At 43.0% G+C, this 14,082-nt stretch overlaps 1 protein-coding gene across 1 annotated transcript in view; it reads left to right on the top strand.

The window, feature by feature from the left end:
- TG (thyroglobulin) overlaps positions 1–14,082 on the top strand; it is a gene marked incomplete at both ends in the record, with an annotated part of 159,750 nt that overhangs the window by 78,796 nt on the left and 66,872 nt on the right. The window contains 3 exons of the mRNA XM_084280248.1: positions 508–730; positions 5,130–5,223; positions 9,922–10,081. Of these exons, the coding sequence (XP_084136374.1) occupies positions 508–730; positions 5,130–5,223; positions 9,922–10,081 (477 nt within the window). The remainder of the gene's footprint in view (positions 1–507; positions 731–5,129; positions 5,224–9,921; positions 10,082–14,082) is intronic.

Genomic DNA, 14,082 nt, shown 5'->3' with positions numbered 1-14,082 from the left:
TGTGGACATGGGTTGTGCTCAGTGCCTTCTGTTGAAGCTCTTCTGTCTTGCGTGGTGGAACAGCTACCTGAGAAGGGACTGAAGTACAAGTCTTTCCTGGTCAGAGCCCCAACCAATGAGTTGTGTGGTTCTTTCCTCTCTCTGACTCTCTATAAACATTTAAAGGTGCAACACTAATTTTTAGAGTTGTGAGAGAGGGGGAAGTCTGAAAATCTCTCATCCTTTCTGTAGAAATGCTTAGATTTATAGTCTAATGCAGTGTCTTATCTGGAAGAAATGTTTGAGTAAGGGTCTGCAAAGTTAAATGTCCATGTCCAGTGGCTAATATCTAGAATAGCATGAAGGGACGTATTTATTTGTTTTGTTTAAATAAGTGAATCAGACAATTAACAGTTTGTAATTATGGGAAATGCAATTAATTTTCACTTCTGAAATAGCAATAACTTGACTAAGAAAATCATTTCTGTTGTGTCATCCCCCTGCCCCATGTCGTGTATGTCCCAATAGATTTATTCCTTCCCATTTCTGAATTGGATTTAACCCCATCTGTGCGCATCCCATCCCACGGAGATCTGATGGGCAAATCCCAGGTGATCCGCATTGGCTCGGAGTGGAGAAACATCAGCCAGTTCCTGGGAATCCCATACGCTGCACCTCCCCTTGCAGAGAGGCGCTTCAGTGCTCCGGAGCCGTTTGCTCGGGTGGAAAGCTGGAATGCTACTGTGGCTCGGTAAGAAACCCCTTTGGTCATTCGCAGAAGCACTGATTTCATCCATGAAATTAGCTGGAGTGGTGACCAGATGTCATGTCATTTCTTGCAAAAGAAACCGTAGGGCACAGATTAATACAAGCTTGGGAATTTAGTAAGAGGAGTAATTTCTCCATCTATATGTTAATGTATGTCAGCACCTCAGGTACATTGCCTTGAATCTGTGCATAACTCCCCAATGCCCATCTGCTGTCAATCCATTTTCATTCTGAGTATTTATACAGGTATTTGTAATATTTATACAAATACATTTTTCTCTTACTGAGGCATAAATTTGTAGAGCACTTAATGAAACAGGGTGTAGTCAGTAGGTTGAGGTCCTTCTTCTCCTCTACTGTGCCCTGGTGAAACCACACCTGGAATACTGTGTCCAGTTCTGGAGCTGGGATATAGGAAGTTCCATGTGAATATAAGGAGGAACTTTTTCACTGTGAGGATGATGGAGCACTGGAACAGACTGCCCAGAAGACTGGAGTCTTCCTCTTCGGAGACATTCAAAACCTACCTGGATACTTTCCTGTGTGATTTAGTCTAAGTGATGCTGCTCTGGCAGGGGGGTTGGACTAGATGGTCTTTTGAAGTCCCTTCCAACGTCTCTGATTCTGTGATTCTGTAATGCTGGTGTAACCAGAAGCTGTGGTCCTCATACAGAAATTCTCTGCCTAGTAGTGTCTAGGAGGTCAGGGTGAATGGAATGATCCAGGCAGTTGTCTTTCTCCAAAAACTGTTAAAAGGCAAATACTTGCTAAATAACTTGAACAGTTACAGAAGTTACAAACCTTTTAGGTAGTGCCTTAAGAGAAAATGAGCCCTAGAACTGTGTTAACAGGTAGGCTAAATATCTTTGTAACTCCCTATGTATAATGTTTCCTGTTGGCTGCCCCTGGCTCTCCAGGGCTGTATGGACATCGCTGTTTACTGAGTTTAGGTTGGAGGCTCTCTAGGGATGTAGCCTTTGTGCAAATGTTTGTGGTTCATTTAGTCTTATGGGTCTTTGTTTTGTTGCACCAATATCACAATTGTGAATATGTATTTCTTAAAGAAAAGTGTGTTTGGGTGATTCTTAGTGTATTTGTCCTGACCCCCTGCAAGGACAGTGGGTTTCTTTAAAAACAAACAAAACAGCAGATAGAAATGCAGCAACAAGAAGAAACAAGGTAGGAGAGTGGAATATGTTTCATAGAGCCTTCCTCGCAGTGTGTCCCCCCTCCTCGTAATGAAAAGCAAACTACAGAGCACACGAAACCTGTTTGAGCAAGTGATGCTGCACATGTACAGAGGAAGCTGATACATGAGAGCTGGTACCCAATCACGTTCCTATCAATGAAAAACAGACTGTTTCCTGGCAGACAGGAGGAGCTGCAGGGAAAAAAAAAAAGATAGAAACAAGAAACAGGAGATTGAAGGTACAGAACAGTCAAAAGGAGAGAGTCTGGTGGAAGGACTCAGTGAACTTTCTGTAGGGGGAGTTGCAGAAATGAGGGCTGAGAGACGAGGTTAAGTGACTTAAGAGCTTCCAGGGAGCTATTATTGACCTGAGATCCTGTGTTATCCTTCCAGCCACAGCTGACCACCCAGTCCTGTTCGGTTCCTGGCACTGGGAGTGGTCTCCATGTGGTTAGTCCTACTACTTCAGCTGCTGATTTGGCCAAGAGCTCACATGGTTAAGGAAAAGGAGAAGGAACTGGGGATGATAGTGGATGAAAAGCTGGACATGAACCAGCAGCCTGTCTACACAGCCCAGAAAGCCAACCGTATCGTGGGCTGCATCAAAAGGACCATGAGCAACAGGTTGAGGGAGGGGATTCTGTCCCCTACTCTGCTCTGGTGAGACACTCACTCTACTCTGGGTCTCCAGTACAAGAAAGACATGGAGTGGTTGTAGCAAGTCCCGAGGAGGGGCACAAAGATGATCAGAGGGCTGGAGCACGTCTCCTGTGAAGACAGACTGAGAAAGTTGGTCTTGTTCAACCTGGAGAAGAGAAGGCTCCAGGGAGATCTTATTGTAGCCTTTCAATACTTAAAGGGGGCTTCTAAGAAAGATGGTGAAAAAAATTGTAGTAGGGCCCATTGTGGTAGGAGTAATGTTTTCATACTGAAAGAAGGTAGATTCAGACAAGGTATAAGGAAGAAATTGTTACAATGAGTGTGGTGAAACACTGGAGCAGTGTGCCCAGGAAGGTGGTAGATGCCCCATCCCTGGAAATACTCAAGGTCAGATGGATGGGGCTTTGGGCAGTCTGATCTAGTTGAAGATGTCCCTGCACATTGCAATGTGGTTTGGCTAGATGACCTTTGAAGGCCCCTTCCAACCCAGAAAATTCTATGATAAACCTTTGCAAGGGAGCTGGCAGGATGATGGTGCCTCCATTGCTTAGGATTTTTCTGCAGAAGTTTCTAGCAGAGCCTGTGAAAAACTGAGTAAATAGAGACACAGAACTGTTTTGAGGACTTGAAAAAGCATCTGGCCTTTGGTGGTCTCCTCCTCACTGAGTTGTGAGTGTACTGTGTTAACAACATAACCACAGCAGTCACACAGGCTCATGTACCTTGTGGAGGGATCTAGTGAGATGTGGCTTTTTGTTTCCCCAGGTGCACAGTGATGTTAGGTTAGCACACATCAGCTGTTTGTGTCTGCAGCCGCAGCACGATGTCTGCTAGGACTTTGGTAAGACCCGTCTGCCTCTGTGGTCTCTCTTTGAAGAGCTGGTGTTGCAATGGGCACCCTGGCTGAGATTTTCAGAGCAGTTTAGGGACCTTAGTTAATATGCTCCTATCTGTTGGATATTTGGTGCTTCCTTAGGCCAGTGAAAAACTTGGACATTATTTTCTATAATTCATTTAAGGTTAAAAAATGAATTCTATGAGCTTAGCACCATGGAGGTGCAATTGCAGAAACAGAGGGACCTTAGTCTCTGTGTTGAAAAAGTCTTAACAACCTTTTTTTTTAATTCTATGTTGTGTTGCACATTATTTGTATATAAGAAATTCATTTTAGCACATTAGCACATTCCTGGCAGAAGATAAATATTTACTTATCAGCCTAAACCTGATAAAAGACTCAAAAAAAAATCCCAACCCAAACCCCAACCTCCAAACAAGCAAAAATCTCCTCCTGATGTTGGGAGTTTCCAGAACTGGAGAAGCTGTGGTGTTGCCTCAGCAGGTGGCAGCCTTTCCCTGGAGTGGGTCCTGGCATGAGGAGATCTCTGGAGCTGGAGGTGCTGGGAATCTTGTTGAGTTGCTAAAAAAAAATTTAAAAAAATTGAAAAAATGCTCATCATGGGTGATGATTTCTGCTGCCCTGTTGAAGGCCACACAATTAATTGTTTTAGACCTGTTGTTCTGGTTGAGTACCTACATGGGAATTTGTATTTTGTCTGCCTAAAATGATGGCTTGAGTAGTTTAGGTTGCAGATGATGTGCATTGGTGCGAAAGCTCTTGCATGACACCACTGCCCTAGGACCCTCCCTTACAGAAAGATACTGTAGAATTGCATTAAAACTGGTCCTTTCCCTTGCCTCTTACTTTTATTTTTTTCACACCTTCAGTGTAAAATTTTATGAGAATTAAAGATCATAATTTAGAAATAGTTCTCTGAGATATTAGTCTCTTTCCCACAGCCTCTTTTGGGTTATGTGACATAAATATGGCTGTGAAGTAGAAGGAAATGGCTTCAAAATAGCTTATCTCTGAACTGCAAAATGCATCCACTTGATTATTGTTTTGGAGAGACCATAAGCATCTCATACAGGTGATGGCCAGAACATGATTTTCTGTGCATGGCTGGCTGGCTGAATTAAAAGGTTCATTTTTAACGTTGTTGATGGTCTGCTACTGTGCTTAGAGCAAAATGAGTTTTAAAACGCCTTAAAATTTAAAACTTAACATATTTTCTCAGAGACCATTAGAAAACAAAATAGATATAAGTAAATGTAGCCCACAGACTATTAGAATGTGAAATAAAAACATTACAGTAAAAGAGTGGACTACATCAGTGAGCAGGCAGTAGCAGGGGAAGACCTAGGCCTGAGACCCCTAGTCTTGCTCCCTTTACATCTGGTGCTGATTTTGTGCAGCTTATGCAAAGAGTGAGTTTTCTGATGGCTGATTTTCAAGTTCTAATCTTTTTAAAACGAGTTTGGTTTTCTGAGGGAAGGATCCTAGACATGAAAATACAACGTGGTTTTGCACTGTGTGTATACAAACCCACATATTTGTTACTAAGGTATAGCCTGTGATTGAGATCTACAGATTGAAAGATATTATAAACTCTGTCTATCAAAATGTAAGGAAATACCAGTAGCAGAAAGAAATCAGAAGCCTTTTAAATGTGATTTTCTCCATCGGTGTCTCTAGGGCAGCTTGTTGGCAGCCAGGAGATGGAGAGGCCCCGCCATACTCTGTCAGTGAAGACTGCCTATACCTGAACATCTTTGTTCCTACCACCACTGTAAGTAGGAGATGATTATTGATTTCTTTTTGTGTAGCTGAATGCTGAGTATTTATCTTTTCAAAACACTTTTAATTGCCATCAATGACTGTTTTTCATGTGCTGTTCACAAAGCCCTGCAAGGTTAATTTAGGAACTCCATTGTTTGTGCCTGTGCAAGAGAATTGCATACAGGCTTTCAGTGAGGTGTGTTTGGGTAACTAGGAGGGTAGCAAATTAAAACGCTAGAAATGAGTGAGAGACAGCGAGGGAGACAAAACACAAGAGGAAGATGGCAGCAAAGGAGAAATGTAATGGCAGTGTCCCCTGAAATGACACTTACCACCAGCTGAGCAGCAGCAGATGAGTTTTTGTCACCCTCATGTTCCCTTGTTGACAACTGTGGGAGCTGTTGAGGAATGAGAGTGGCAAGAAATCCTTGATTTGTGCTCAACCCACAGAGCATAAAAATAGATGTTTTAAAGATAACTGGGACAATGGTACAATCTGAGAAACTGTTACTTGAAAGTTCTTGAATTTTTCATTCTAAACAGATATAAAGTAAAGCTCCAAGTTAGAGCCAAGCTTAGATGATTGGCCAAACCCCTGGGGGGCTGGGGATAAAGATGCTGAATAACATGTGAATCCCATTGAGGACTGGGCCCAGAACACAGGAACTGAGATTTTTCTTTCTGCAGTACCAGTAATTTTGAGAAGGTGATGGTGGTTATAATAGAAATTTATGGGTCTGTCACACTGCATGCCAGGAAAGAGCTGGTGTAGCTATATGACAGCAGCACACTGAGTCCCTTACAGGCTCTTTTATCACCAGAAAGACCAGCAGTCTGTTCTCTCCCTGCAGCACCAGACTGTCATTTTGCCTTGAGTACAGCCATCGCTTATTGAAAACATCAGGTCTCTGTCCCAGGCAGTTTGCCAGCTCTGCTTAAGTGCTGCTTTCAAGATAGCTTATGTGAAAGCATTCTATTTAGCCAATAGGCTAAATAAGCTGATATTTTCTCCTTAGCAGTACTGAGAACTCAATCCCTCCTGTCTTTTGTAGAGGTGTTGTAAGGTAGAAGTAGAATCACAGAATGGTTTGGGTTGGAAGGGACCTCAAATCTCATCTAGTTCCAAGCCCCCTGCCATGGGCAGGGACACCGTCCACTAGTCCAGGCTGCCCAAAGCCCCATCCAACCTGGCCTTGAACACTGCCAGGGAGGGGGCAGCCACAACTTCTTGAGGCAGCCCGTGCCAGTGCCTCACCACCTCATAGTGAAGCATGAGGTCTGATTAATGAAGAAGTAGGTCCAACCAAGTCAATCAGTTTCACATGTGTAAGTCTAGCCCAAGAGAGAACTAAAACTTCTGTTTTTGCAGAAGTAGCTGGGAGCAGAAGGCATGGCATTTTCCTGTTTCTTTTTGTGGCAAGTTCTATTTTTTACTCACACACAGAGAGCTATAGTTATGTATTTTCAGACCATGGAAAGTTAAATTAGCTAGTAAATGCTGAATATAAAACCTCCTGGAGAACACTGAATGCAGAGGTCGTTCAGAAACATTTTGAGCCAGAACAAAAGCATGGTGTGGAGACCGCTGCCTGCCTGCCACCAAAGGATTCTTTAACTGTCAAGCAGTGAAGAAGGTGAATGACATCATTTCATTTCGTTTCCATAGCTACATGTACCACATAACCCTCCAAATAAAACTGGTACTTCTGAGAGACTTTTCCACCTATAACCATCACCACCTGCCACACTACCAAAGCAAAGCTGTGCTTCAGTTTGATTTTTAAAAGGTTCATATGTAAGATCAAGAGTTGAATCTCTCCACTACATAAGAATAGAAAGTGTACCCTCTCTTGTCTTTTCCCATCCCCTGCACGTTATTCACATCCTTATTGCATCATCCCTCTCGCACCCAATTCTTTCCAGAGCAATAGTGTACAGTAGTAAAAGCACTTCAGGTTGCCTGGCTCTGTGGATTTTTAACCTACCCCTGCCAAGAAGCTCATGAAATGCTTTATAGAAGGATGGAAAAGATGCTTCTGAATACTACAAAGCCTTTCAGACTTCCATCTGGCTTCCAGCTTCCTGGTGGATGGTGAACTTCTCTTCCCCTGGAGGGTTTGCACATGGGACCTGAGCCCCTACAGGCATGAGGCCATGGTGAAGCTGCTGGGCTTCCCAGAAGACATCCCCCTGCTTGCTAAATGAGCAGAAGCCACCTGACTGTGTCCCATCTGGAAGTCTTTGTACAGATTTTACACCTCAAAGTGAGACTATTAGAGTCTTGTTGCTAAGTATGGAGCAAAACCCTGAGCAGTAGCCATGTGGCAGCTGTGGCCTGTCTGTGAGGAACATGCTGGCCCCATTCTGCCCAGCATTGCCCCCCATGTGCCCCACTGCAGCCGGGCATTGGTGCTGGTGGTGCTGCATCTCAGCTGGGTACCGAGTGGTGGTGGTTGAAGAGACTGGCTCCAGCAGGATTTAGTTCAGGTCTTGCATTTCTTCTGCCTCACGGATTCTGGGTTGGGGACAACGCTTGTGGAAAATCTACCTATATTCAAAAAAATTATCCAGGACCTAATGTATAGTAAAAAAAATAATTTGCTATGAAAGATAGATAAACAAACAGATAGATAGATAGATAGATAGATAGATAGATAGACAGACAGACAGCTAGCTAGATGATACTGGATATATTGTGAGGCATAGTTCAATTACAACATGAAAATAATTGTGCTCTGCTGTTAAAATGGCTAACAAGAAATGGGAAGCCAGCTAACAACAGCCTTCATCCAAAATATCCAAATCCATGAGCTCTGAGGTTGAAATCCCTTGGGATTAAAACCCAAATTATTTTTCACAATAGTTTATCTTTCCTTAGGACAGAGATCTTTATTTGCTCAACACAGACTAGAAACAGGAATGCTACATCCAGACATTTGGCACTAGGCACAGCCCTGATGATAAATCTTCCCCTGAATTGCTCCATATCTGTTGCAGCAGGTTTTGGTTTGCCATTTTTTAACTTTTATCTCCTGCTTGTGTCTTTCTTAAGCTTTTCATCACTCAAGCATTGGGTAAAGTCGCTCAGCATAATGCAATACACAACTTCCGGGGCAGCTGGAGGTCATGGTGCTGTGCAGGCTGTGGACATGGGGGAAATGCCTAGCTGGAACCTCAGGCTTAACTATGCAGAGCTGAGAGGATGAAACAGGCTCAGCATAGTGTTTGATACCGTTTTAGTTTGACATGGATCAATGTGGTTGTGTTTTAGAATGAATTTCTGTGTGAGAACAGATTCTTTCATGTTTTTTCTTTGTTCCCATCTCTCTCTCTCTCTCTGTGACACATGTGGTGCAGAAATGAGAACCAGGGATGGGGCACTGTGAATTAGGCAATTTCTATTCAGGAGCAGAAGTTCCTAAGAGAGAGCAGCACGTTTCAGTGCTCAGTTTCTGGGGTTTTCTCAGTTACATTGTCTTGTTCACAAGATGCCTCTGAAGTGATTTTTCCGGATAGATGAGGACTGCACACAATTATGACAAATTAAGGGCAACTGAGGGGAATTTGCCTCCTATCCTGTAATTTTGCAGAAAGCTGCAACATAGTCTGCTTCTCTTGTATAGCCAGTCACATTTTTGCTGGAGACATCCTTTGCCAGAGCAGATGGAACTGCTGTGTTTAACTAAGCTCTATCCAGAAAAATAACAGCAACAGAGCCCAATGCCCACTAGCTGCAGGGAAAAACAAACCTCAGATGTACTCTGATGCTGCTGTAGGGGCCACAAGCCCTTCTTTGGAAAACACCAACAGTTGCCAAAGCAGAAAGTGGGATGAGTAGGTGACCGTGACCTGCTGCTGAGCAGAGGAGTGAAGCCTCCTTCAGTATAGTCCCAAACTGGGATACAGGGGATGAAAGAGCTGAACGGAAATTTGAGGTTGCGCTCTGATAAAACTTTTTAGCATTGGAGCAGGTTATTCCATTTTTTGCAGAAGGAAGAATTAAAAAAAGGCAAAAAAAATACCCCACCTCCAAAACATAGTTTTACTATATTTCTTCTGAGTTTCAACTTGTCAGAGTTGTAATCTGCTGGTAAATACTGAAATCTCCTGGGGCAGTCCTGCTTTTGTGTGGCTCATGCAGCAGCAAGCCTGGCTGCATCCCTGCTGTGTGTGCAGAGAGAGTCTGCACAGATGGGGTTCTGCTTTGGGAAAAACCCTCCATTTCGGAGCAAAATCATGTGGTTCTGCAAAGGAAGCTAACACAGGCAGCAGCCCATCATAGCCCCTTCCCATCCCAGGGTCTGGCGGACACCCTCTGTGCTTGATGACAGGTCAATCTCTCCCATGCAGTGACAAAGTCTCCTCTGCAGGACCCCTTTATATATCTAGTGGGGGAAACGTCCAAAGGGATTGAAGGAGCAATGAGGAATTTATGTCAAGTGAGAGTTTGGAGACTAGGAAGTGATTAAGTACTGAAAGACAGAACAGTAAGAACTTCTTTATACTGGATGTCCTGTCCTCTTTAATCATACAGAGCTCATTGTGGGCAATTTAGCCTAAAATTTCAGAATGCCAGATATCCCCTCACTATGGCCACTGTTAAAGAGCTGTGAATGTCTTAATGCTAATGGAGAAGACTCTGGTGTTCTCATCTGACCTATAAAAGCAGTTGGTTACAGGCATATTAACCTGCTTCTTGTCACAACAGGTCAAAAACATGCCAGTGTTGGTGTTCTTCCACAACGGAGGGAGTTACAATGCGGAGGCAGGAAAGTTAACTGTAGATGGATCATACCTGGCTGCCATCAGTAACACCATTGTCGTGACAGCCAACTACCGCGTCGGTGTTTTTGGCTTCCTTAGTACTGGTAAGTCAAGGATTTCTAGAACAAGCACAGATATGGGCTAAATTACATGTTGTAATGCTTCTTTTACTAGTTCCCCCCCCCCCCCCAATTGCTTCCTACTACCAATTGACATTAAAAATTACACAAATTCGCATTATATGCAGGATTTTGTGTCATTCAAAGAGGCATGTACAAACAAGAGTGTACATTTACATCCTCTTAAAGCTTTGTGCTAGTGCCATCTGGTCTTTGGGATTGTTTTTTGGTGGGTTTGTTGTTTTTTTTTTTTCGTTTTGCCTTTTAAGCAATATTTTTTTCATTTGCCTACTTAAGCAAATAGGGAAGACTTTTCTTTCTACTGTCTTTCAATTCTGTCTGGGGCAGGGGAACTTAAGGGAGAGAAACGTGGAGAAAAACACAACAATTGCAAGTGGGGCTTGGGCTCCATCAGTTTGGTGGCAATTCTTTGTCTCTGTAGTGGATATTTTAATGCCTTTTTAACCTGTAGGAGGTTATAATTGCCATGTTTGCAAATGCCAGACTTGCACACATTGCTTCATGATTCTTTTGAGTATTCACTGCTGGTAATGCAGGTGGATCTTGCCTAGTTTGGGGTTATAGCTGCAGCCTTTGGTTACCGTTTCCCTTCTCTGTTTTACTGTTTTGTTCAAAGCTCACTCCCAGCAGAGCCTGTTTTTCATTCAGTAACCAGAGAGCTGGCATTACAGACTTTTTACTCATTCAGATAAGGAGTTGGTGATAGGTGTATCTGGGGAAAGAATCACTGTTTTCATCAGTGCAAACCAGATGCTTTTGAGAGTGATACCATGGCTTCATTTTGCTAGAGCCAAACACAGTGTGGATACGGGCTGTGTGAGCTTCCATTACGCAGCTTGGCCCACGCATTACCCACTAACCTCCTTCAGCCCTGTGAACCTCACCTAGGTTTCTAGCTAAGTGGAAACTACTAGCTGGAGTAAATATTCTATAGCAGTATTTCTTTGATGGTCTGTAATTTAGGGATCAGGAAAATTCTCCATCCTCTTTTTCAGGAGACTTACTCTCATGTCCCCAGACATCAGTGCATGAGCTGTGTGCTGAATTTCCATTCCTGCAGACCTTCAGATGGGGGGAGACACTACAAGTAGAGAGTATACTCTCCTCTGTACTGTGCAACTGTGGCCAAGGAAAAGCACACAGGCTTCCATATGGGGAAATCCTTGGCCTGTAGTTGGGAAAAACCCATTGCTTCAACAGGAACTGGAGCAGGTTGGAAAAGCCCTTTGCCAAGAGTCATTGGAGCAAGTTAAGCACCACGTTCATGGGAAGCCCTAAAAATTCCTTGGGAGCCACACTCTTGCTTCCTCTCTGTTACCGTTAGTTCATGTTGGGTTGATTAGGTGTGGTATGTTTGTACTAAGCTTCTGGTCAACATGTATTTTGCATCACACCTATTCTGGTCAGCAATGCTTCCACTGTAAGATCTATTTTTCGGTCTACCACAGGTTGATGGAGTACCTCTGACTCCTGTGTATGACCAGTAGCCACTGGGGATTTTCAGTTAAGGTTATCAAGCTGGGCCAAATATCATAAAAGTTTTTCTCAAGACTTAAACCAAATCCTCAATGACATTCCAGGGATGTTTCCATTCATGCCTAAAGATTTGGACCAATTCTGGTCCTTTGGAGGTTTTTTCATCACCTTCAAATTGGGCAAGCATTCACACTTAGGTCTGTAAGAACATTAGCAGCAGGTCTGTTAGAAAGCTCTGGAGTAACAAACAAAAGTTATGGTCTTGTGAGAAGTATCTATTTCATTGTTCAACTAAGGAAAGTGCTGAATCCTCTCATGATGACCTGTTATAAATCGCAACACTAGAAATGAAAGAGTTAAGTGGAGATTTTGGGGAGATGAAGTGAAAACAATGGATTTCCTTTTGTATGTATTTTGCAGTTATTTTTGTCTCTCACTGACCAGGCTTTTGCAAGCTTTTATTCCTCTAAATATAAAGGATGTTTAATTTAATTTGCTGTCACCCATTAATGTTTCAAAAAGTGATGAAGATTCTTACTAGTGCCCTCACCTCTTGCTTTGCACCCAGGAAAGTAAAAATGAATTGCCAGTAACATGGATAGCAAGAGTATGGAGAAGACGGTCAGGGTTTTAAGCCAGTTTCTTTTAAGAGTCCGTGAAGTCATATAAAACAGGATGATTTTTCATTCTTAAATTTAGCACTATTGTTCTTCTCCAGTTAAGCAATAACAGAAATTCATATGTATGTCCTCGTTTGCTTCCTTTTGAACACTGGTTTCTTTTCATTCTCCAGTGGTCCTCAGGAATGTGATCTTTTCCTGCAAAAAGATTCCCAGTACACAAGTTTCTTTTGGTCTAGCTATGTGAATATCCACACATGCATCTCTTCCCAGTGTGGTACATTTCACAACCTGGCTGTGGATTTTTGCCAGGACAAAAGGAACTGGTTATATTTCCCTCCTCGATCTTGTTTAGCACACCAGTAACGAGGCACATTGTGTGGCTAAACCATTCACAGAGATTTCACTTCCTCTGGCAAGGTCTCACAAGGCATGCAACAAGCCCTTGAAATGAGGTTTCCTTTTTAACAGCACAGAGTGGGTTTATTGCCGGACTGAGAACTCTGGGAACTTCTCGTGCTGTGGACAATAAACTTTAAAACCCCCCAAAAAGTAAAGCAGGGAAAGATTTTTTTCCTCCATTGCTTCAATGGAGACCGGGGAATGTTGATAGACTGAACATCAGCCAGCTGTGTGCCCAGGTGGCCAACAGCATCTTGGCCGGTATCAAAAACAGAGTAGTGAGCAGGACTAGGGAAGTCATTGTCCCCCTGTACTCAGCACTGGTGAGGCCCGACCTTGAGTACTGCATTCAGTTTTGGGCCCCTCTCTACAGGAAAGACATAGAGGTACTGGAGTGTGTCCTGAGGATGGCAATGAGTCTGATGGGGGGCTGGAAGATAAATGTTATGAGAAGTGTCTGAGGGAACTGGAGCTGTTCAGTTTGGAGAAGTAGAGGCTAAGGGAAGACCTAATTGCTCTCTACAACTACATGTAGGGAGGTGGTAGAGAGGAGGGGGTTGACCTCTGCTCCCTAGTGACAAGTTAAAGGACAAGACGAAATAGCATTGTTACACCACGGGAGGTTTAGATTGGATGTTAGGACAAACTTCTTCACAGAGAGGGTTGTTAGGCATTGGAGTGGGCTGCCCAGGGAGGTGGTGGAGTTGCTGTCTCTGGAGGTATTTAAAGAAAATTTAGGTGTGGTCCTTAGGAACATGGTTTAATGGTGGCTTTGGCAGGTTAGGTTGATGGTTGGACTTGATGATGTGAAAGGTCCCTTCCAAGCAAGCCAATTCTATGATTCAATGGTGTGGCTTGGCCTGATCAGCTGAGACTATGGCTAGAGCTGGGAGATTGTTTTTTCTGGTGCCTGAAAAGGCACTTGTAGCGATGACTGTTGTGATAGGTGGATCTGTAAGATCTGCAAGGCTAATCAATAATCTGGTCTCCTCTGCATTCTCTTCTACTGCTTAAATCTCAGTAATTCATTCCAGGTATCTACCACAAGATGTACTCTTTCTATTGCTCTTTGCCTGAGGCAGAGCTGTCTGTCCACAAAGTGACAGCTTTCTTCACTGACAGTACTATCTTCCCATTTTGATTCACTAGTTTCTGAGCCTACTCTTACTTTAAAACTGTACTATTTTGCCTTGGCAATGGAAGAAACAAATACTTTCAGCTGTGTTTCTATTCCTGGCTTTTCTGTCTTTTTTTTTTTTTTTTAGTTTTGACTGAGATTTAAATGTGGAGAATTTAAAAATGAATGGCTCATTGTGGACTGAAAAGAAGCAGACAGTGAATGATCATTTGCTATTCCTTTCTTATGGATGGTTTAGCAATTACTTATTTCTGCTTTTGTTGATATAAAATTAAGCTTGCCTATACGTTGGCATCATTTGCATTAGCTTCCTATTAAACAAATTATCA

Source organism: Gallinula chloropus (genome assembly GCF_964237585.1).
Source record: "Gallinula chloropus genome assembly, chromosome: 2".
NCBI classification, from domain to species: Eukaryota; Metazoa; Chordata; class Aves; order Gruiformes; family Rallidae; genus Gallinula; species Gallinula chloropus.
The sequence above is the reverse complement of the archived record's forward strand: the minus strand, read 5'-3'. Positions and strand labels throughout refer to the sequence as shown.